The sequence below is a fragment of the Bombina bombina genome, chromosome 8 (assembly GCF_027579735.1).
Source record: "Bombina bombina isolate aBomBom1 chromosome 8, aBomBom1.pri, whole genome shotgun sequence".
NCBI lineage: Eukaryota > Metazoa > Chordata > Amphibia > Anura > Bombinatoridae > Bombina > Bombina bombina.
The window spans coordinates 289,716,831-289,739,212 of record NC_069506.1 but is presented as its reverse complement, the minus strand read 5'-3'; the positions used below and the strand labels follow the sequence as shown (position 1 = coordinate 289,739,212).

General features: G+C 38.0%; 1 protein-coding gene across 1 annotated transcript in view; it reads right to left on the bottom strand.

Moving 5' to 3' along the window:
* DISP3 (dispatched RND transporter family member 3) overlaps positions 1–22,382 on the bottom strand; it is a 284,421-nt gene that overhangs the window by 176,559 nt on the left and 85,480 nt on the right. The window contains exons 3-4 of the mRNA XM_053690067.1: positions 9,819–9,955; positions 5,935–6,069 (exon numbers count right to left, since the gene is read on the bottom strand). Of these exons, the coding sequence (XP_053546042.1) occupies positions 5,935–6,069; positions 9,819–9,955 (272 nt within the window). The remainder of the gene's footprint in view (positions 1–5,934; positions 6,070–9,818; positions 9,956–22,382) is intronic.

Sequence of the window (22,382 nt, the reverse complement as noted above, 5' to 3'; positions counted from 1 at the left end):
CCCTGTACACCTAACACCCTATCATGAACCCAGAGTCTAAACACCCCTAATCTTACACTTATTAACCCCTAATCTGCCGCCCCCGACACCACCAACACCTGCATTATAATTATTAACCCCTAATCTGCAACTCCGGACACCGCTGCCACCTACATTATATGTATTAACCTCTAATCTGCTGCCCCCAACATCGCCGACACCTACATACTATTTATTAACCCCTAATCTGCTGCCCCCAATGTTGCCGCAACCTAACTACATTAATTAACCCCTAATCTGCTGCCCCCAATGTCGCCACCACTATATTAAAGTTATTAACCCCAAAACCTAAGTCTAAACCTAACCCTAACACCCCCTAACTTAAATATAATTACAATAAATCTAAATAAATATTACTATCATTAACTAAATTATTCCTATTTAAAACTAAATACTTACCTGTAAAATAAACCCTAAGATAGCTACAATATAACCAATAGTTAAATTGTAGCTATCTTAGGGTTTATTTTTATTTTACAGGCAAATTTGTATTTATTTTAACTAGGTACACTAGTTATTAAATAGTTATTAACTATTTAATAACTACCTAGCTAAAAATAAATACTAAAGTACCTGTAAAATAAAACCTAACCTAAGTTACAATAACACCGAACACTACACTATAATTAAATAAATTAACTAAATTAAATACAATTACCTAAATTAAATTAAATTAGCTAAAGTAAAAAAAACAAAAAACACTAAATTACAGAAAATAATTACATATATTTAAACTAATTACACCTAATCTAATAGCCCTATTAAAATAAAAAAGCCCCCCCAAAATAAAAAAACCCTAGCCTAAATTAAACTACCAATAGCCCTTAAAAGGGCCTTTTGTGGGGCATTGCCCCAAAGTAAACAGCTCTTTTACCTGTAAAAAAAATACAAACAACCCCCCAACAGTAAAACCCACCACCCACACAACCAACCCCCCAAATAAAATACTATCTAAAAAAACCTAAGCTCCCCATTGCCCTGAAAAGGGCATTTGGATGGGCATTGCCCTTAAAAGGGCAGTTAGCTCTATTGCAGCCCAAAGTCCCTAACCTAAAAATGAAACCCACCCAATACACCCTTAAAAAAACCTAACACTAACCCCCTGAAGATCGACTTACCGGGAGAAGTCTTCATCCAAGCCGGGCCGAAGTCCTCAACGAAGCCGGGAGAAGTCTTCATCCAAGCCAGGCGAAGTGGTCCTCCAGACGGGTAGAAGTCTTCATCCAGACGGCATCTTCTATCTTCATCCATCCGGCGCGGAGCGGGTCTATCTTCAAGACATCCAACGCAGAGCATCCTCTTCATCCGACGACTAAAGCTGAATGAAGGTACCTTTAAGTGATGTCATCCAAGATGGCGTCCCTTAGATTCTGATTGGCTGATAGAATTCTATCAGCCAATCGGAATCAAGGTAGAAAAAATCCTATTGGCTGATCCTATCCATTCTATTGGCTGATTAGTTATTTAAGTTAGGGGGTGTTAGGGTTAAGGTTAGACTTAGGTTTAGGGTTTAATAACTTTAATATAGTGGCGGCGACATTGGGGGCGGCAGATTAGGGGTTAATAAATAGTATGTAGGTGTCGGCGATGTTGGGGTAGCAGATTAGGGGTTAATACATATAATGTAGGTGGCGGCGGTTTCCGGAGCGGCAGATTAGGGGTTAATAATTATAATGTAGGTGTCGGCGATGTCGGGGATGGCAGATTAGGGGTTAATAAATATAATGTAGGTGTCAGCGATGTTGGGGGCAGCAGATTATGGGTTCATAAATATAATATAGGTGGCGGCGTTGTCCGGAGCGGCAGATTAGGGGTTCAAATTTGTATTATAGTGTTTGCGATGCGGCAGGGCCTCAGTTTAGGGGTTATTAGGTAGTTTATGGGTGTTAATGTACTTTTTAGCACTTTAGTTATGAGTTTTATGTTACGGTGTTGTAACATAAAACTCATAACTACTGACTTTTAAATGTGTTAGGACTCTTGACGGGGTAGGGTGTACCACTCACTTTTTGGACTCCCAGGACAGAATCTTAATATCAGCGCTATGGAAGTCCCATAGAAAAAAAGACTTTACAAAGTTTACGTAAGCCGTTATGCGGTAAACCTAAACCTTCAAGACTCGTAATAGCAGTGGGCATAAAAAAGCAGCATTAGGACCTCTTAACGCTGCTTTTTTACCCTAACGCGCAACTCTTAATCTAGCCGTAAGACTTTATATTAGTTTTCTTCTGTTAACTTCTCTCTCCTTTGTGAAATTCTGTATCACAGAGAGCCTCAAAAGTTTCTATGAAAGGCATATCTTATCCTTCTGGGGCTTCCAGGTTCCACACTCTTTTTCTTATAGAATTCAGTGAGTTCAGCCCCTGTAAAGTCTGCGCCATAATTTCTCTCCAAACTAGAGAATTTTTATCACCGGCCCACAAAAAGTAATGCAGAATTCTGGGAATCTGAAGCTATCAGTTTTTCAGTTTTATTTTAAATAGAACAAGTAAAAGTGCAATGCATATTTGTAAAAGGTACAAATAAATATACAAATTATGAGACTAATTTGTTAAAGTTACACAGAAGCTGTCAAAGCTTAATCAGAATTTTAAAATCACAATACTAAATACACTGCTGTGTACAAAATCTATATGCATTAAAATAAAAAATAGAAAGTGCAAAGTTTAAACTTAATCTGAAATGTAAGGTGAAATAAAATACAAAGCACAAAGTGTAAATGCAGCAGAACTGTCATGTCATGGTATGATATAATGCACTGGGCTTGTCTCTCCTTCACATAGAGAAATGCAGGGAACGCCCCTTTGAGATGTATAGCAAAACCTGCCTTTTTAGAATCTTGTGAGGGATACTGCAGTGCTGGAGGATCATATTCGATCATCTCATCTGAGCGGAGAGCTTTATATCACCAGGCCTTAAGAGAGAGATATACATGTATAGCTCTACATTTTTGGAACACAATAGGTTAATTGCACATGTCACCTTTTAGCATCACGACTCCCAAATAAAAGTGTCAGTATATACAGACTCTTCAGTAAATCATGTACTCTCTAAACCTCTCATATTGCCATTTTGTCTTTTACTGTATACATTTATTTTCAATACGATATCAGGAGATTAATAAAGGAAAAAACTAAATCCTGTTGTTTCTGGAAATAAGGATTTGGTACTCTAGGGGTATTATCGTCAGAGGCATTTTCTGATTATGATCGCTGGAAAAAAACACTTTCAATATGGTGCGACAGTCAGAAATCGTTATTGACATAAAATGACCCCTTTGTAGGCCCTAAACACATAGGTATATGCAAGCAGTATTGCTAGAAACTAGTGCCCTAACACACGTTTTCTTTTTGCAGCCTTACGCCCCTTTAAGTGAGGTCTAGCAGATATTCTTGTAAAACAACGGACTTTAATGCCCCAAGACACCTAATTTATCATGTAAGAAAAAAACTTCTTTTCACTTTTACAAAAAACAAACGACAAACATTATTAATCTGTTATTTGATGGATAGTAAAACAATACGGACTCATATATCTCTAAGCAATGTGGACCAAGGAGTTCTAAGCATTAACCATTTTCTGATCAATATCTTTCATTTCTGATGATTTGTCACTAGATATCTCGCAGAAGTAATGATTTACAGATAACGATGTCTGACTGCTAATCATTTTGGTACAGCTGTATCGAATTGTCTATAAAATGTGTTGCCACTTGTGAATATTTGGCTGTCTCTTCTGGAGACAAAAGATTTAGCATCTGTAAGATAAACATAGCCGTGAATGTCACCACCAATATTTATTTTTATTTTAAAAAAAACTTCACACTTATTATAGCCCCTTAACAACCACAATGTATCCTGTACATCGCTGGCCGTTAAGGCCATAATAGCGTTGGTCTCGTCACCAGCGGCAAAACCAGGCTATTGGGACCTTGCTACCTCCAGCAGGCCTCACAGAATAGCGGGGTCTCACTGTTGGGGATGAGGCTGCGCTATAAAATAAATCAAGCCCCACAGAAAGACATTTAACGAACAAGGTACCTCGCTGGTCCATAAGGGGATAATATTCTTAACACATGAAACAAAATGAAATCTAAATGTGCCTGGGTCCAAGAATGCAATGACCCCCCCCCCCCCCCCCCTAGTATTAACATTACTGATAACTATATCAACCTACTAGCCTGGCTTCTGACCTTACTAAGCCTGCCTACCTGATTGCAACCAATGCTTTTGCACAGGACAGGACTGGTCTGGACCTGACAGTGAATGACTAAGTCACTGAAGTGCTGCGCCTTGTCCAGTGCTGCCTGGGTCCTACTTGGTCCCATCGGAATAGGGCCCTCAATCCCTCAATCCCTCAATTTTGTCCTGTCTCTTACAAGTCATATTGTTTTATTTAAATGAATTGCATCCATGGACAGCGCTGCAAAATATGTTGGCGCTTCATAAATAAAGTATAATAATAATAATAATGGTTGATCCGGGCCTGTACAGATATGTGCCCTCATAATAAAACACCACCCTCATTATTAACTAGCTTACAGAGACTGTAGTATTACAATACATTAGCATACAAAATTCATTAGCATGTTGTTTGCTGCAATTGTTTTTAATTGACAAATTCTCCACACCATTTAACTTGTATGGAGAAGACAATCTGGACTTGTCATTGGAATAAACAATAGTATCCATTGTCATTATGTCAGTAGCACTTGCATTGTTTTGCAATATCTTATTTTACCTGCTCTGCTTAGGTCAGAGACTGATATGTAGCATGGTTAGGATTGAGATGACTACTTTGATCACTTTGAATTCTCAGAAATAGAAAACTTTTAAAAGGACATAAAAGTGAACAACAATGTGTTAGAGCAAGTTGTTATATCACTAATGGTTAACCCCTGCAAAGGGGCTGTGAGTCTGAAGGAACACTAAACACTTGTTTAGATTACAATTTAACATGTTTAACTGTGTGCAGTAAAACACGTGTGAATTACACTTTTATTATGTTATTTTGTCCCTTTTTCCTGTAATTTATAGAGACACAAAATGTGTGATTTAAACAGAGCAACAATTTACTTCTATTATATCATTTGTTTATTTTCATGGTATCTTTTGTTGAAAAGCACATCTAGGTAGGCTCAGGAGCAGCAGTGTACTACTAAGAGCAAGCTGCTGATTGGTGGCTGCACATATATACCACTTGTCATTGGCTCACCACGTGCTCAGCTAACTCCCAGTAGTGCATTACATCCCCTTCAAAAAATATGAAAATGTTATAATATAAGTAAATTGGAAAGTTTTCTTTTAATTATATTTGTTGTCTGAATGATACAAGAAAAAATGGGTTTCATGTCCCTTTAACTGAAAGTGCACACTGGAGAAACCTGCTACATATCTTTCAGTACATGGCTTCATGATAGGTGATAAGATAAGACACTGGAAAACATTACTCATTACCTCAGAGGTCTTTAGTTGCAAGAAGTTTTTCACAAAATATTTCACTTATGAAATGAAGAGAACACATGCATTTCTGCACCACAACTGGAGATATTTCTGGTATCGCCATTAATATCTCAATGCTAATAGTGATGACCTCAAAACCATAATTGTGACAATAAGCTGATGTAGTTCTGAGGTTTAGAAGAATAGTCTGAAGCCATTATCAGATGGATAGGGATTAGACAAACATGGAATATTTCCGTAACGTGAGGATGTGTTTTGGTCAGATGTCATCTATAAAGCGTTTCCAATATAATAGGCTGGAGTATTTTGTGTGACAGAAAAATAATATATGCAATAAAAAGAAAAACAAGTGATTGGTGAAGATAAAAATGTTGAGCTTTGTCTCTTTAAACAACCTAGTTTGTGTCCGTGTAATGCAATATCCGGTACTTACCAATGCCGACTATTACAAATGCAGCTACTCCATTGAGGATCCCAAGGTATTGTATCCCAAAGGCCACGTGATATAAAAAAAGGGCCACAAGGCAGCTCAGTCCGATGCTGGCGATCCCAAAAAAGGACAGGAACACTAAAAACAGGAGGGAAACACAGAAACATCAATGACAAAGTGACACGAGCAACATTATATAAGAAACTGTACTAGACTGTTAGACATCAGTGATTTGCTAAATGAACCCACCCTGTGAACAGAGTAATATTGGCATGACTACTACACTGGTAACATCAGGTGACAGGAGGGAGCCTGGCATAGCATGATTAAAAAAAAAATTAGTTTTTTTTTATTTTGGGTGGTTGGTTGAGTGTGGGGGGGTTACTTTTACTTTTAATCTTGTAATTTTTTTTTTTTTTCGTTTATTTTCTTTTCTTAAAATAGTTATGTTAGGTTTATTTATAGTTTAATCTTAGTTTTTTTAAAATTTATTTTAAGATAGTTATATTGTAATTTTAATTTAAAGTATAGGGGATAGTTAGGTTTAGGGGTTAATATTTTAATTTAGTGATTTGCAATGTGGGGGCCCAGCAGTTAAGGGCCGGCGGTTTAGGAGTTAACAGTTTTAATTAGTGTTGGCAATGTTGGGGCGCAGCGATTTAGGGGTTAATAGGTTTATTTAGGTGTTCAGTGATGCAGCGGGCGGTGGTTTAGGGGTTAATCACTTTATTTAGTGTTGCAATGTCGGGGGCAGCGGATTAGGGGTATTTAGACTAGGGGTTTATGTTAGGGTGCTAGGTTTTAATGTAACTTCCTTTTCCCCATAGACATCAATGGCGATCCACATTCCGCGATCGCAGGTGTTTTTTTCTAACACTTTCTCCCCATTGATGTCTATGGGGGAAAACGTACACGAGCATGTCAAGTCAGGTCTTGGGTTTTGTGCGGTATGGAGCTTATTGCACCATACCGCACAGCAAAAGAAGATTTTTCAGTAACTTGTAATGGAAGCGCTATGGAGAGTGTGATACTGCTCAATTTTTTTTGTGTTATTTATGCACCCGGTTTAGTGCATAACTTGTAATCTGGGTGTATCTCTCTAGTATGCATGTGTATAATTATAGCTCTAGTGCGCATGCACATATTTATAGATCTAGTGCACATGTGTATAATTATAGCTCTAGTGCACATGCACATATTTATAGCTCTAGTGCACATGCATGTGATTATAGCTCTAATACACTTGTACATAACTATATCTCTAGTATGCATGTGTTTAATCATAACTCTATAATAATAATATAATAATAATTTGCGATTTATATAGCGCTTTTCTCCCTGTGATACTCAAAGCACTTTACAAATATACTGTACCAACATAAGACATAAAAGTTAGGAGTTTCTGAAGGTCAGATAAGCGGACTGAATGTCTGATGGAAGAGGTGGGTCTTTAGCTTTTTTTTAAAAGTCTATAAGGGAAGGGCGGTGCATCTCTGATTGCGCACAATAAAGAGTTCCAGAAAGTAGGGGCAGTGTGGCCAAATGCTCTGGAGCCTGAGTTTGTCCTTATTCTTGGCACTGAGAGGAGGGATGTGTTGGCTGACCTAAGTGAACGGGATGGGATGTAGGGTGTCAGAAGCTCTTTCAGGTACTGTGGGCCTTGGTTGTTTAAGGCTTTGAAGGTCAGCAGGCCAATTTTAAAATATGTTCGCCATTTAATTAGAAGCCAATGCAGGGAGTGGAGAACAGGTGTTATGTGGCAGGAGCGAGTTTGATTGGTCAGTAGTCTGGCTGCTGCGTTTTGTACTGTCTGAAGGAGATGGAGTTCTTTTTTTGGGAGGCCCAAGTAAAGTGCATTGCAGTAATCTAGCCTAGAGGATACAAATGCATGGATTAATGTTGGCATATCATCCGGTGGATCCTGGCTATGTTTTTCAGATGAAAGTAGGCAGATTTTATTACGGAGGAAATCTGCTGTTTAAAAGATAGTCCAGCGTCACTCAGCACTCCGAGGTTTCGTACCTTTGCTAAACTAACGAGTTCAGAGCCTCCAAGCTCCAGGCCAGTTTGGTGATCATGGGATATTTTTGATGCCCGGGGTCCCCTCACCAAGAGTAACTCTGTTTTGTCCGGGTTCACTTTGAGACAGCTAGCATTCATCCATTCTATGAGGTCTGTTAAGCAACTGTTTATGCGGCATGCTGGGTCTGTAGTATCTGGAGCAAAGGAGAAGTAGAGTTGTGTGTCATCAGCGTAACAATGATACCTTAGGCCATGTCGGTTAGTGATGTCCCTCAGTGGTAGTAAGTAAATTGCGAATAGCATGGGAGACAGGATAGATCCTTGTGGAACTCCGCAGGCCAGTTCTGTTGGTGCTGATGAGCTTGATCCTAATATTACTCTCTGTGATCTACCAGCGAGGAAGGATTTAAACCAGTTAAGGACTGTGCCGGATCTATCCTGTCTCCCATGCAATTCGCAATTTACTTACTACCACTAAGGGACATCATTAACCGAAATGGCCTAAGGTATCATTGTTACGTTGATGACACACAACTCTACTTCTCCTTTGCTATAGATACTACAGACCCAGCATGCCGCATAAACAGTGGCTCTAGTATGCGCGCGTATAATTATAGCTCTAATGCACATACACATATTTATAGATCTAGCGCACATGCCCAGTTAAACCATCCAGGTTAAAAGCACCAGCCAGGTCCTTCAGACAGCTACTTGATACACAATCATTTTATAAGACAAACTATTGTGCATTAACACAAATATAAAATAAAAATGTGTTTCTCTCCTTTTGCATATTTGGCTTATTTTGTTTACATTTACACCTAAGCACTTTAGTAGCGGATAATGCATCTGAGACAAAAGGTCTGTGTTTTTTTTACTTTATATTTTAGACACTGATGTGTGCTGCATCTAAACCCTAATGCTGCCATCATGACATAATGAGGGTAGGTTTACTGTACATCTAAGCACAGTGCACTTATGTTACCTGCCAAATGAAGCCTAGTTTCCATCAAGGTAGTAAAGTTTAGAAACTGCTGATAATATAAACATTCTCCATAGACTTTAAGAGAGATAAATGTTTTTATCACCAGTTTCCAAAATGTATCACATCAATGGTAATTATAGGTCTAAGTTACTGTATATACATCCCACTATAAAACACATGTAAAGTACTCCACACATAAATGTTGTTTTTCCATTAGAATTCATTCACTACCTCAAGAAATGAGTCACTATCATCCGCTCACTACAATTCCTATACCTGGGAAGTTTTAGAATCATTTGACTATGGGACAAAATAAAAATAAATAATAATATAAATATATAGAGAGCTTTGTGCTGGCAGCAAGTGAGTTAAATGCTGAGTTTTTCTCACACAGGATCTAGGTCATTTCTTATTGTCTGCTACATACATAAAACATATCAAGACAGTGTCCTCATTGCACTAATATGATCATTTAACTATGTACCCTGAGAATTGGAGATTATAGCTAAAATCCTGAGTGTAAGAGTCAAATCCTGAACATTTTTTGGTCTGACAATCCCCATAATAATTCATAAGCAAACTATATATCGGCAAAATGACAGTCACGCTGCTGGTGTCCTATCACCGGAGTCACGCAGGTAGCTAATAAGATTTGGCAAGGGATGAGGCAGAATTGCTAATCAGAATCAGGGAGTGATAGACTTAGAAGCTTATCAGCTTCTGTTTATATTGTAAACCAGAATATTTAAACCAGAACAGACTGTCAGAGATTATTTATTTCTCTTTAATGTACTAAATATATCTATTTAAGGAGACATAACAGTATATATTATATATATGGGGTGAGTACAAAACCATGTGACTTTATATCATTTCCTACCTGAGCAGGAGGTGAGAATGTAAACCAGGACAGCAATACAGCTGCTACTAATGAAGGCTAACAACATGTCATTGTTGAACGTGGTCCGTACTTCATAGTCAAACAGATCTGTCCCACCGTAGAGAACTTGCACTTTACTTGTAATAAAAAAAAATATATATATTATCTTGTAAAGGTTCATACCATATATTTGTGCTATTAAGGTTAATGTGTTATAAAACAATGCTTAAAATGAAAATGAATTTATGTATATGAGGAATTTGAACACAATAATGAAAAAGTTTTGTGTAAATAAGTTTGGATAAGTTTGGAGAAGTTACAGAAGAATTAAAGGAACATTAAAGGGACAGTCAAGTCCAAAATAAACTTTCATGATTCAGATAGAACAGGTAATTTTAAACAACTTTTGGTATTCTTAGTTGAAAGCTAAACCTAGGAGGCTCATATGCTAATTTTTTAGACCTTGAAGGCCGTCTCTAATCTGAATGCATTTTGACAGTTTTTCAGTCATAGAGATAACAATGAGCTCACGCACGTGGAGTTACCTAGGAGTAAGCACTGATTGGCTAAAATGCAAGTCTGTGAAAAAAAAAACTGAAATAAGGGGGCAGTTTGCAGAGGTTTAGATACAAGTATTAACAGAAGTAAAATGTGTATTAATATAACAGTGTTGGTTATGCAAAACTGGGGAATGGGTAATAAATGGATTATCTATCTTTTAAAACATCAAAAATTCTGGTGTTGACTGTCCCTTTAATGTTATTTTGTAACGTTAAATGTAAGAAAGATGTTATAAAGTCCTGCCTTTTTGTATGGCTGTTCCTGTATTTAAAATTGTTTTTTCGCTTTTCTGTTTTTTTTGGGTTTTTTTGCTTTTATGCTTGAGAGGGGTTTCCCTTTTCCATCAATAAAGCTGTAGTTCTGCTTATAAGCCAGTTAGCATTCAGTCCTTAAGGACCCACTGCATTTCTTGTTAGATGCAAACTTAGATTAAAAAGCTTTATGCAACAATATTTGAACACTGTCCCTTAATGTTCCTTTAAAGGGACAGTCAAGTATAAATTAAACTTTCATTATTCAGATAGGACTTTTAATTTTAGTTGACTTTCCAATTTACTTTTATCATCAAATTTGCTTTTTTCTCTTGGTATTCTTAGTTTAAACTAAACATAGGTAGGCTCATATGCTAATTTCTAAGCCTTTGAGGGCTGCCTCTTATCACAGGCTTTTTAAATCTCTTTTCAACACAAACAGAAAGTACACGTGGGCTATATAGATAACACTGTGTTCAGGCACAGAAAGTTATTTAAGATCTAGCACAATACAATGCTTAATTTAAGACAATAGATAATAAACAGTCACAGTCATGTGATCAGGGGGCTGGAAGAAGGTTCCTAGATACAAGGAAATCACAAAGGTAAAAAGTACATTAATATAACTGTGTTGGTTATGCAAAACTAGGGAATGAGTAATAAAGGGATTATCTATCTTTTAAAACAATAACAATTCTATGGTTGACTGTCCCTTTAAAGGGATACTAAACCCAATTTTTTTTCTTTCATGATTCAGAAAGAGCATGGGATTTTAAGCACCTTTCTAATTTACTCCTATTATCAATTTTTCTTTGTTCTCATGCTATCTTGATTTGAAAAAGCAGTACTGTAAGCTTTAGAGCCAGACCATTTTTTGTTCAGTACATGGGTAGCACTTGCTGATTTGTGGCTAAATGTAGCAAACCAATCAGCAGCTCTACCAAGGTGCTGAACTAAAAAAATGGGCCGGCTCCTAACCTTTTATTACTGCTTTTTCAAATCAAGATAACATGAGAACAAAGAAAAAATGATAATAGGAGTAAATTAGAAAGTTGCTTAAAATCGCATGCTCTATCTGAATCATGAAAGAAAAATGTGGGGTTAGTATCCCTTTAACTGGACAGGTTGTATTTTACTGATCATTCTATATTTAGGAATAATTGAATCTTGCATATAAAGTTATCTACTGAAAATGAGGTCATTCTCTCTACCTAGCAGATCTATCTACAACATAGATATTGGAAACGTCAACTCTCAGCCAAATAGCGTTCTGCCGGGGGCTGCCTTAGCAGCTCAGTGCGGCAAACGCTGCAAACAAATAAAGGAGCTTTTAGCATGAAGTACTCTATACTTTATAACTGAAAGTCCACTTTATTTGTTCCATTGGTAAATCCTAACGTTTCACAAACGCTAGGATTTACCATCACTTTAAGTAGATGAAAACATGAAAATTCATATTTATGCAAAATTAATATTTAATTAAGTGTTATAGTGTGTATTTACTGTAAATATTTTACATTCCAATGGTCTGCACATAGCAGAATATGTTCTATGAATTTATAAATAGATATTGTTATATATACAGTATATCTGCATATACAGTGGGGAAAAAAAGTATTTAGTCAGCCACCAATTGTGCAAGTTCTCCCACTTAAGAAGATGAGAGAGGCCTGTAATTTTCATCATAGGTATACCTCAACTATGAGAGATAAAATGTGGAAACAAATCCAGACAATCACATTGGGGGCTAGTTATCAAGCCGTCTACTTTTCTGGCTTCGCCGGCCCAATACGTCCGCCTAAGCTCGCCTACCTTCGCCGCCGCGGACCTGAAAAAAATACGCCTAAGTTATCAAATAAAGCTGTCAAAAAGCCGCGGGGCGATGAGCAGCGGACTGTGAGAGTTATCACTCATCCGATCTCGCTGCCCTTCGGCTTTTTCCCAGCTTTATTGCTAGCCTGTCACTAAGCACTCACACTAAACTACACTGTTCTATCCCTATACCGGCGCCCCCGGAGCCCCCCGCAACTAAATAAAGTTACTAACCCCTAAACCGCCGCTCCTAGACCCTGCCGCAACTCTTATAAATGTATTAACCCCTAAACCGCCGCTCCTAGACCCTGCCGCAACTCTTATAAATGTATTAACCCCTAAACCGCCGCTCCTAGACCCCGCCGCAACTCTTATAAATGTATTAACCCCTAAACCGCCGCTCCCGGACACCGCTGACACCTACATTATACCTAGTAACCCCTAATCTGCCCCCTCTACACCGTCGCCACCTATAATAAATTTATTAACCCCTATCCTGCCCCCCACTACGCCGCCGCCACTGTAATAAAATGATTAACCCCTAAACCTAAGTCTAACCCTAACCCTAAGGCCCCCCTAACTTAAATATTAATTAAATAAATCTAAATAAATTAACTCTTATTAACTAAATGAATCCTATTTAAAACTAAATACTTACCTTTAAAATAAACCCTAATATAGCTACAATATAAATAATAATTATATTGTAGCTATCTTAGGATTTATATTTATTTTACAGGTAACTTTCAATTTATTTTAACCAGGTACAATAGCTATTAAATAGTTATTAACTATTTAATAGCTTACCTAGCTAAAATAAAGAGAAATGTATCTGTGAAATAAATCCTAACCTAAGTTACAATTACACCTAACACTACACTATACTTTAATAAATTATTCCTATTTAAAAATAAATACTTACCTGTAAAATAAACCCTAAGATAGCTACAATGTAATTAATAATTATATTATAGCTATCTTAGGATTTATATTTATTTTACAGGTATCTTTGTATTTATTTTAGCTAGTTAGAATAGTTATTAAATAGTTATTAACTATTTAATAACTACCTAGCTAAAAGAAATACAAAATTACCTGTAAAATAAATCCTAACCTAAGTTACAATTAAACCTAATACTACACTATCATTAAATTAATTAAATAAACTACCTACAAATAACTACAATTAAATACAATTACATAAACTAACTAAAGTACAAAAAATAAAAAAAGCTAAGTTACAAAAAATAAAAAATTAAGTTACAAACATGTTAAAAATATTACAACAATTTTAAGCTACTTACACCTAATCTAAGCCCCCTAATAAAATAACAAACCCCCCCAAAATAAAAAAAATCCCTACCCTATTCTAAATTAAATAAATTTCAAAGCTCTTTTACCTTACCAGCCCTTAAAAGGGCCATTTGTGGGGGCATGCCCCAAAAAGTTCAGCTCTTTTGCCTGTAAAAGAAAAATACAACCCCCCCCAACATTAAAACCCACCACCCACATACCCCTAATCTAACCCAAACCCCCCTTACAAAAACCGAACACTAATCCCCTGAAGATCATCCTACCTTGAGTCGTCTTCACTCAGCCGAGCCACCGATGGAACTGAAGAGGACATCCGGAGCGGAAGAAGTTAATCCTCCAAGCGGCGCTGAAGAAATCTTCCATCCGATGAAGTCATCATCCATGCGGCGCTGAAGAAGTCTTCGATCCGGCCGATGTCATCTTCAAAGAGGCGCTGAAGAGGTCTTCTATCCGGGCGAAGTCATCTTCCAAGCCGGGTCTTGAATCTTCCTTCCGCCGACGCGGAACCACCTTCTTCACCGACGGACTACGACGAATGACGGCTCCTTTAAGGGACGTCATCCAAGATGGCGTCCCCTCAATTCCGATTGGCTGATAGGATTCTATCAGCCAATCGGAATTAAGGTAGGAAAATCTGATTGGCTGATGGAATCAGCCAATCAGATTCAAGTTCAATCCGATTGGCTGATCCAATCAGCCAATCAGATTGAGCTCGCATTCTATTGGCTGATCGGAACAGCCAATAGAATGCGAGCTCAATCTGATTGGCTGATTCCATCAGCCAATCAGATTTTTCCTACCTTAATTCCGATTGGCTGATAGAATCCTATCAGCCAATCGGAATTGAGGGGACGCCATCTTGGATGACGTCCCTTAAAGGAGCCGTCATTCGTCGTAGTCCGTCGGTGAAGAAGGTGGTTCCGCGTCGACGGAAGGAAGATTCAAGACCCGGCTTGGAAGATGACTTCGCCCGGATAGAAGACCTCTTCAGCGCCTCTTTGAAGATGACATCGGCCGGATCGAAGACTTCTTCAGCGCCGCATGGATGATGACTTCATCGGATGGAAGATTTCTTCAGCGCCGCTTGGAGGATTAACTTCTTCCGCTCCGGATGTCCTCTTCAGTTCCATCGGTGGCTCGGCTGAGTGAAGACGACTCAAGGTAGGATGATCTTCAGGGGATTAGTGTTAGGTTTTTGTAAGGGGGGTTTGGGTTAGATTAGGGGTATGTGGGTGGTGGGTTTTAATGTTGGGGGGGGGTTGTATTTTTCTTTTACAGGCAAAAGAGCTGAACTTTTTGGGGCATGCCCCCACAAATGGCCCTTTTAAGGGCTGGTAAGGTAAAAGAGCTTTGAAATTTATTTAATTTAGAATAGGGTAGGGATTTTTTTTATTTTGGGGGTTTGATATTTTATTAGGGGGCTTAGATTAGGTGTAAGTAGCTTAAAATTGTTGTAATATTTTTAACATGTTTGTAACTTAATTTTTTATTTTTTGTAACTTAGCTTTTTTTATTTTTTGTACTTTAGTTAGTTTATGTAATTGTATTTAATTGTAGTTATTTGTAGGTAGTTTATTTAATTAATTTAATGATAGTGTAGTATTAGGTTTAATTGTAACTTAGGTTAGGATTAATTTTACAGGTAATTTTGTATTTCTTTTAGCTAGGTAGTTATTAAATAGTTAATAACTATTTAATAACTATTCTAAGTAGCTAAAATAAATACAAAGATACCTGTAAAATAAATATAAATCCTAAGATAGCTATAATATAATTATTAATTACATTGTAGCTATCTTAGGGTTTATTTTACAGGTAAGTATTTATTTTTAAATAGGAATAATTTATTAAAGTATAGTGTAGTGTTAGGTGTAATTGTAACTTAGGTTAGGATTTATTTCACAGGTACATTTCTCTTTATTTTAGCTAGGTAAGCTATTAAATAGTTAATAACTATTAAATAGCTATTGTACCTGGTTAAAATAAATTGAAAGTTACCTGTAAAATAAAAATAAATCCTAAGATAGCTAGAATATAATTATTATTTATATTGTAGCTATATTAGGGTTTATTTTAAAGGTAAGTATTTAGTTTTAAATAGGATTCATTTAGTTAATAAGAGTTAATTTATTTAGATTTATTTAATTAATATTTAAGTTAGGGGGGCGTTAGGGTTAGTGTTAGACTTAGGTTTAGGGGTTAATCATTTTATTACAGTGGCGGCGGCGTAGTGGGGGGCAGGATAGGGGTTAATAAATTTATTATAGGTGGCGACGGTGTAGAGGGGCAGGATAGGGGTTAATACATTTAATATAGGTTGCGGCGGGTTCAGGGAGCGGCGGTTTAGGGGTTAATACATTTATTATAGTTGCGGTGGGCTCCGGGAGCGGCGGTTTAGGGGGTAATAACTTTATGTAGTTGCGGCGGTGTAGGGGGGGTCAGATTAGCGGTGTTTAGACTCGGGGTACATGTTAGGGTGTTAGGTGTAGACAGCTCCCATAGGAATGAATGGGATGTCTGGCAGCAGCGAACTTGTACTTTCGCTATGGTCAGACTCCCATTGATTCCTATGGGATCCGCCACCTCCAGGCTGGCGCTTTGAAAACCAGGTACGCTGGGCCGTAAAAGTGCCGAGCGTACCTGCTAGTTTTTTGATAACTAGCAAAAGTAGTGAGATTGTGCCGCACTTGTGTGCGGAACATCTGGAGTGACGTAAGAATCGATCTGTGTCGGACTGAGTCCGGCGGATCGAAGTTTACGTCACAAAATTCTACTTTTGCCGGTCTCGAGCCTTTGATAACTAAGGCGAATCAGCCTCGCCACAAATACGCTGCGGAATACGCAGCGTATTTGAGGTTGACGGCTTGATAACTAGGCCCCATTGTCTGATTTGGAAAGAATTTATTTGCAAATTATGGTGGAAAATAAGTATTTGGTCACCTACAAGCAAGCAAGATTTCTGGCTCTCACATACCTGTATCTTCTTCTTTAAGAGGCTCCTCTGTCCTCCACTCATTACCTGTATTAATGGCACCTGTTTGAACTTGTTATCAGTATAAAAGACACCTGTCCACAACCTCAAACAGTCACACTTTAAACTCCACTATGGTGAAGACCAAAGAGCTGTCGAAGGACACCAGAAACAAAATTGTAGCCCTGCACCAGGCTGGGAAGACTGAATCTGCAATAGGCAAGCAGCTTGGTGTGAAGAAATCAACTGTGGGAGCAATAATTAGAAAATGGAAGACATACAAGACCACTGATAATCTCCCTCGATCTGGGGCTCCATGCAAGATCTCACCCCATGGGGTCAAAATGATCACAAGAACGGTGAGCAAATATCCCAGAACCACATGGGGGGACCTAGTGAATGACCTGCAGAGAGCTGGACCAACGTAACAGAGGCTACCATCAGTAACACACTACGCTGCCAGGGACTCAGATCCTGCAGTGCCAGACGTGTCCCCTTGCTTAAGCCAGTACATGTCCGGGCCCGTCTGAAGTATGCTAGAGAGCATTTGGATGATCCAGAAGCGGATTGGGTGAATGTCATATGGTCAGGTGAAACCAAAGTAGAACTGTTTGGTAGAAACACAACTTGTCGTGTTTGGAGGAGAGAGAACACCATACCTACTGTGAAGCATGGGGGTGGCAACATCATGCTTTGGGGCTGTTTCTCTGCAAAGGGAACAGGACGACTGATCCGTGTACATGAAAGAATGAATGGGGCCATGTATCGTGAGATTTTGAGTGCAAACCTCCTTCCATCAGCAAAGGCATTGAAGATGAAATGTGGCTGGGTCTTTCAGCATGACAATGATCCCAAAACACACTGCCCGGGCAATGAAGGAGTGGCTTCGTAAGAAGCATTTCAAGGTTCTGGAGGGAGTTGAAAATCTGTGTTGCCCAGCAACAGCCCCAAAACATCACTGCTCTAGAGGAGATCTGCATGCAGGAATGGGCCAATATACCAGCAACAGTGTGTGACAACCTTGTGAAGACTTACAGAAAATTTTTGACCTCTGTCATTGCCAACAAAAGATACTTAACAAAGTATTGAGATTAACTTTTGATATTGACCAAATACTTATTTTCCACCATAATTTGCAAATAAATTCTTTCCAAATCAGACAATGTGATTGTCTGGACTTGTTTCCACATTGTGTCTCTCATAGTTCAGGTATACCTATGATGAAAATTACAGGCCTTTCTCATCTTCTTAAGTGGGAGAACTTGCACAATTGGTGGCTGACTAAATACTTTTTCCCCCCACTGTATCTATACCTCTATATAGATCTAGATATATATTGTACCAAAATACCATCAGATATACAGTATGTAGAAATATGTGTTTATGAATAAATAGAACATATTATTTTATGTGAAGAACATTGGAATGTGAAATATTCATATTTTCATGTTGGGTTAGCGCACTTGAGAATATGTGATTGTGTTTGCGCGCAATGAGGCTGTTCGTTATTTTTTTCCACTTTTTTTTGCTCCATTGACTTCTGTGGGAGAATACTTTATTGTGCACTGCACACGATATTCAAAGTTAATTTTTTACACATATCGGGTTAGCGTGCATGTGAAAACAGTTTACTTTGCACCTGCAATATGAGCACAATCCGATGTGAAGCTTACTTCTAGCACAGTTAACGCTTGAGGGGGGCTGTTAAATAGCGCTCTTTGTCTCACAAATACTTCAAGTTCCAATGGTGATGTGCCACAAACAGGATGGCCAGGACAGTAATGGCCATACACATAACCTAACATCATATATTTGCCAGGCTGTGTGCATTTCACATTTTTTAATTATGAATCTTTATTGACAATGTCTCCCCACACATCCATGAAACGAAAGTGTTGGTGATTTGTGTGAAACAAAAAGAAATAAAAAGAAATACAAAATACATAAGTTGCATAAGTATTACAAAACTAAATGGAGGTTGTTACAACTTTTGTCAAACATGAGAGCTGCCTTCTAGTGTTCAGTGTAAGTCTTTGACAATGTTGCACATCTGTTTCATGGAATTGTTGCTAATTTTTCTTGGCACCATTTATTGTTAAAGCACAATAAAGTTGAATAAGCACAGTTGGTTAACAGCAACTTCATGTTGTGCCACAGATCCTCAGCTTAGTTGATGTCTGAGCATTAACAGGGACAATGCAGAAAACATTTTTCTTGTTTTTAAATTGCTCCAACATCGCTTGTTTATGATCACTGTCTTTTAGATAAATGAACTTCTGTGCCAGATCCTTGTAGACTGAAACAGGCGTCTTTCTTCTGGAAGGTCCAGAACTATACATCGTGCCCTCAATCTAACCATTTTCTCAGTCAGTCCTAATGAAAACATTTCTCCTTGCATGTTGCTGGCACGTATGAGGATGGTGCACCCAGTGAAGTAGGAGGTGCTGGCCATGTGCCACACAATGATTTTAAAATCAGGGCAAAAAGATCAATTATAGTGTCATACCAGCAGAGACCACGTATTATTTATGTTTTCTGTAGCCCCTAAGGCAACATTTCAATGAATTTAAGTGTCCTTTTTCGTGGCCCAGGTGATTTACTCTGTGATGCCATTGGCATTATCTCAGAAAATATTAGACCCTTTAATTAAGCTTGTTTACCAGCAATCAGGACTCATTCTAGGACACTCGATTATCAACAAATGTCACTTGTATCATTATGCACCAAGGCCAGTGGTTTCACCGCATCTTCACTAAACAATTTGTTCGATGAGAGCATGAAGCAGAGATGCACACAGGAGATGACAGCAGAAGCAGACAAGTCAGAAGGAAAAAAAATGTAATTTAATGAAAACGAAACACAGACAAGGCCTAATAAACTACCAGGATATAAAGGTAAGGCATTTGGCTATGATGGAGAGAACATTCAATGGGAATGAGATAGACAGCCAATAGGATTTCAGAAGCTCTCATCCTATTGGCTGATTTGAATTTGAAGTAGTACCGCAAAACTTGTAATCTAGCCAACTGTGTGGAACAAATGCTGCTTACATTTCTATATGGCTTGCTCTGGGGTTATTTAGCTCCCCTCAGCAGAAATAGCACTATTGCACCTTAGAGTCTGTGATAGAGGAGGATTTTCAGGGCAAAAGGCAACCATTCAACCCTTTATTGGATTTAATTTGCTTTCATTACTCAAAGTGTATAGATTATATACATATAAATACAGTGTGTGGGTGTGTGTGTGTATGTGTGTGTGTGTGTGTGTGTGTATTTGTGTGTGTGTGTGTGTATGTGTGTGTGTATGTGTGTGTATGTGTGTGTGTATGTGTGTGTATGTGTGTGTGTGTGTATGTGTGTGTGTGTATGTGTGTGTATGTGTGTGTGTGTGTGTATGTGTGTGTGTGTGTGTGTATGTGTGTGTGTGTGTATGTGTGTATGTGTGTGTGTGTATGTGTGTGTGTGTGTGTGTATGTGTGTGTGTGTATGTGTGTGTATGTGTGTGTGTATGTGTCTGTGTATGTGTGTGTGTATGTGTGTGTGTGTGTGTGTGTGTATGTGTGTGTATGTGTGTGTGTATGTATGTGTGTATGTGTGTGTCTGTGTATGTATATGTGTGTGTATGTGTGTATATGTGTATATGTGTGTATGTGTGTATGTGTGTGCGTATGTGTGTGTGTGTATATGTGTGTATGCGTGTGTGTATATGTGTGTATGTGTGTGTGTATGTGTGTGTGTGTATGTGTGTATGTGTGTATGTGTGTGTGTATGTGTGTGTGTGTATGTGTGTGTATGTGTGTATGTGTGTGTGTATGTGTGTGTATGTGTGTGTGTGTGTGTGTATGTGTGTGTGTATGTGTGTGTGTATGCGTGTGTGTGTGTATATGTGTGTGTATGTGTGTGTGTGTGTGTGTATGTGTGTGTGTGTGTATGTGTGTGTATGTGTATGTGTGTGTGTATGTGTGTGTATGTGTGTGTATGTGTGTGTGTGTATGTGTGTATGTGTGTGTGTGTGTGTGGGTGGGTGTATATAAAACAATATTAATTGTCTTGCTGAGTTCCAACACTTTTTCTTGTAGGAGTTGACCCCTGATTATGCAAGTTTAATTTTAACTTTCCTATCCCTTTAAGCAAAACAAGCAGGCCACAAATGAATCTGCTCTTGTAATCGGTCAGTTTATTTTTTAATTGAATGTTTATTTAAATGCAAGTTTTAGATAAAGGAATTTACCAAAGTACATTTTGCTTACACCTTGACTTTTACAACAAGGTCTGTGGTGCCTCATTAAATATACATAAAGGTAATGTTTGAGCCATCACTAAGGTTTGTCTCTTAGATTTCAAGATTAGCCAATCTCATTAATCAATGTCATGATCTGGCATGGACTGAAATAAGCTAAATAATTAAAAAAAAGTCCTTAAGTATTCCAACTTAGAAGAACGTTCAGGTTACTTAAAATGTGTTTTAACGAGTACCAACTTTATAAGGAGTTTTTTTTCCAAAGCTGGTTCACAACTTATAAACATGAATAAATGACTAATGTGCCAGATTCAAGAGATTCTAATAACTTGCATTGGGAATATTAGAATAAAACTTCTAGAGAGAAGACAATGACAGATGGGAAAACTATAACAAGGCACAGAATGAGTGTCCAGGGATTCATTGTCCAAAAGAACAAGGTCAGGGCTGGCCAGATAGAAAAGCAATGTCAGTACAAGCTCAAGTTAGAAGCAGAAGAGCTAACAATCTATATACAAGTCCACAGAGATGTGAACCCCGAGACAACTAAACACTTTGTCACTATATGCTGCAAAGAACAAGGTCAGGGCTGGCCAGATAGAAAAGCAATGTCAGTACAAGCTCAAGTTAGAAGCAGAAGAGCTAACAATCCATAGAGAAGTCCACAGAGATGTGAACCCCGAGACAACTAAACACCTCATCACTATATGCTGCAAGAACAAGAGAGTAGGGTCCCGGCCTTTGGTAACATTAACAAGAACTAAGTTCCCTTCACTATATCTGGCAGTGAAGCATCTTGCACAGCAGCACCGTATACCTTGTATTTTCCTGCAATATTTTTTAGGATTTTAGAACTTTTCCTATTGTAAGATTTTATCTCTTGAAGTAAATGTCTGTTTATTTTTAATAAATTGCATGTTTTAGTTATTAAGGGCCAGATTACAAGTGGAGCGCTAAACATCGCTTTCGTAAAAGTGATATTTGCGCTCCACGAGTAATACCAGCGCATGTTAATGTGCATTGATATTACAAGTTGACAGCAATGTGAAAGCGAGCTCGTGTTAACATTGCTGTGAAGCATTGCGCTTCCATAGGCTTCAATTGGAGCCTCGTTCAATTGGAGCCTCGTTCTCATGCCATGAGAAACGGCATGATAACTATCGCAGCAATGGCAGCACATTGTAAATATATATGTATATAAGCATAAGCACTTGTAATGGCTGATTGTTTTTTGCCTGCCCTTCAAACGGCCAAATTTGACAATAAATTAGCGCCCACTTGTAATCTAGCCCTAAATGGAAAGTCAAATTAAATCATTACGCAAGACAAAAAAGTTGTAAAAACCACATTAAAGGGACAGTCTACACCAGAATTTTTATTGTTTTAAAAGATAGATAATCCCTTTATTACCCATTC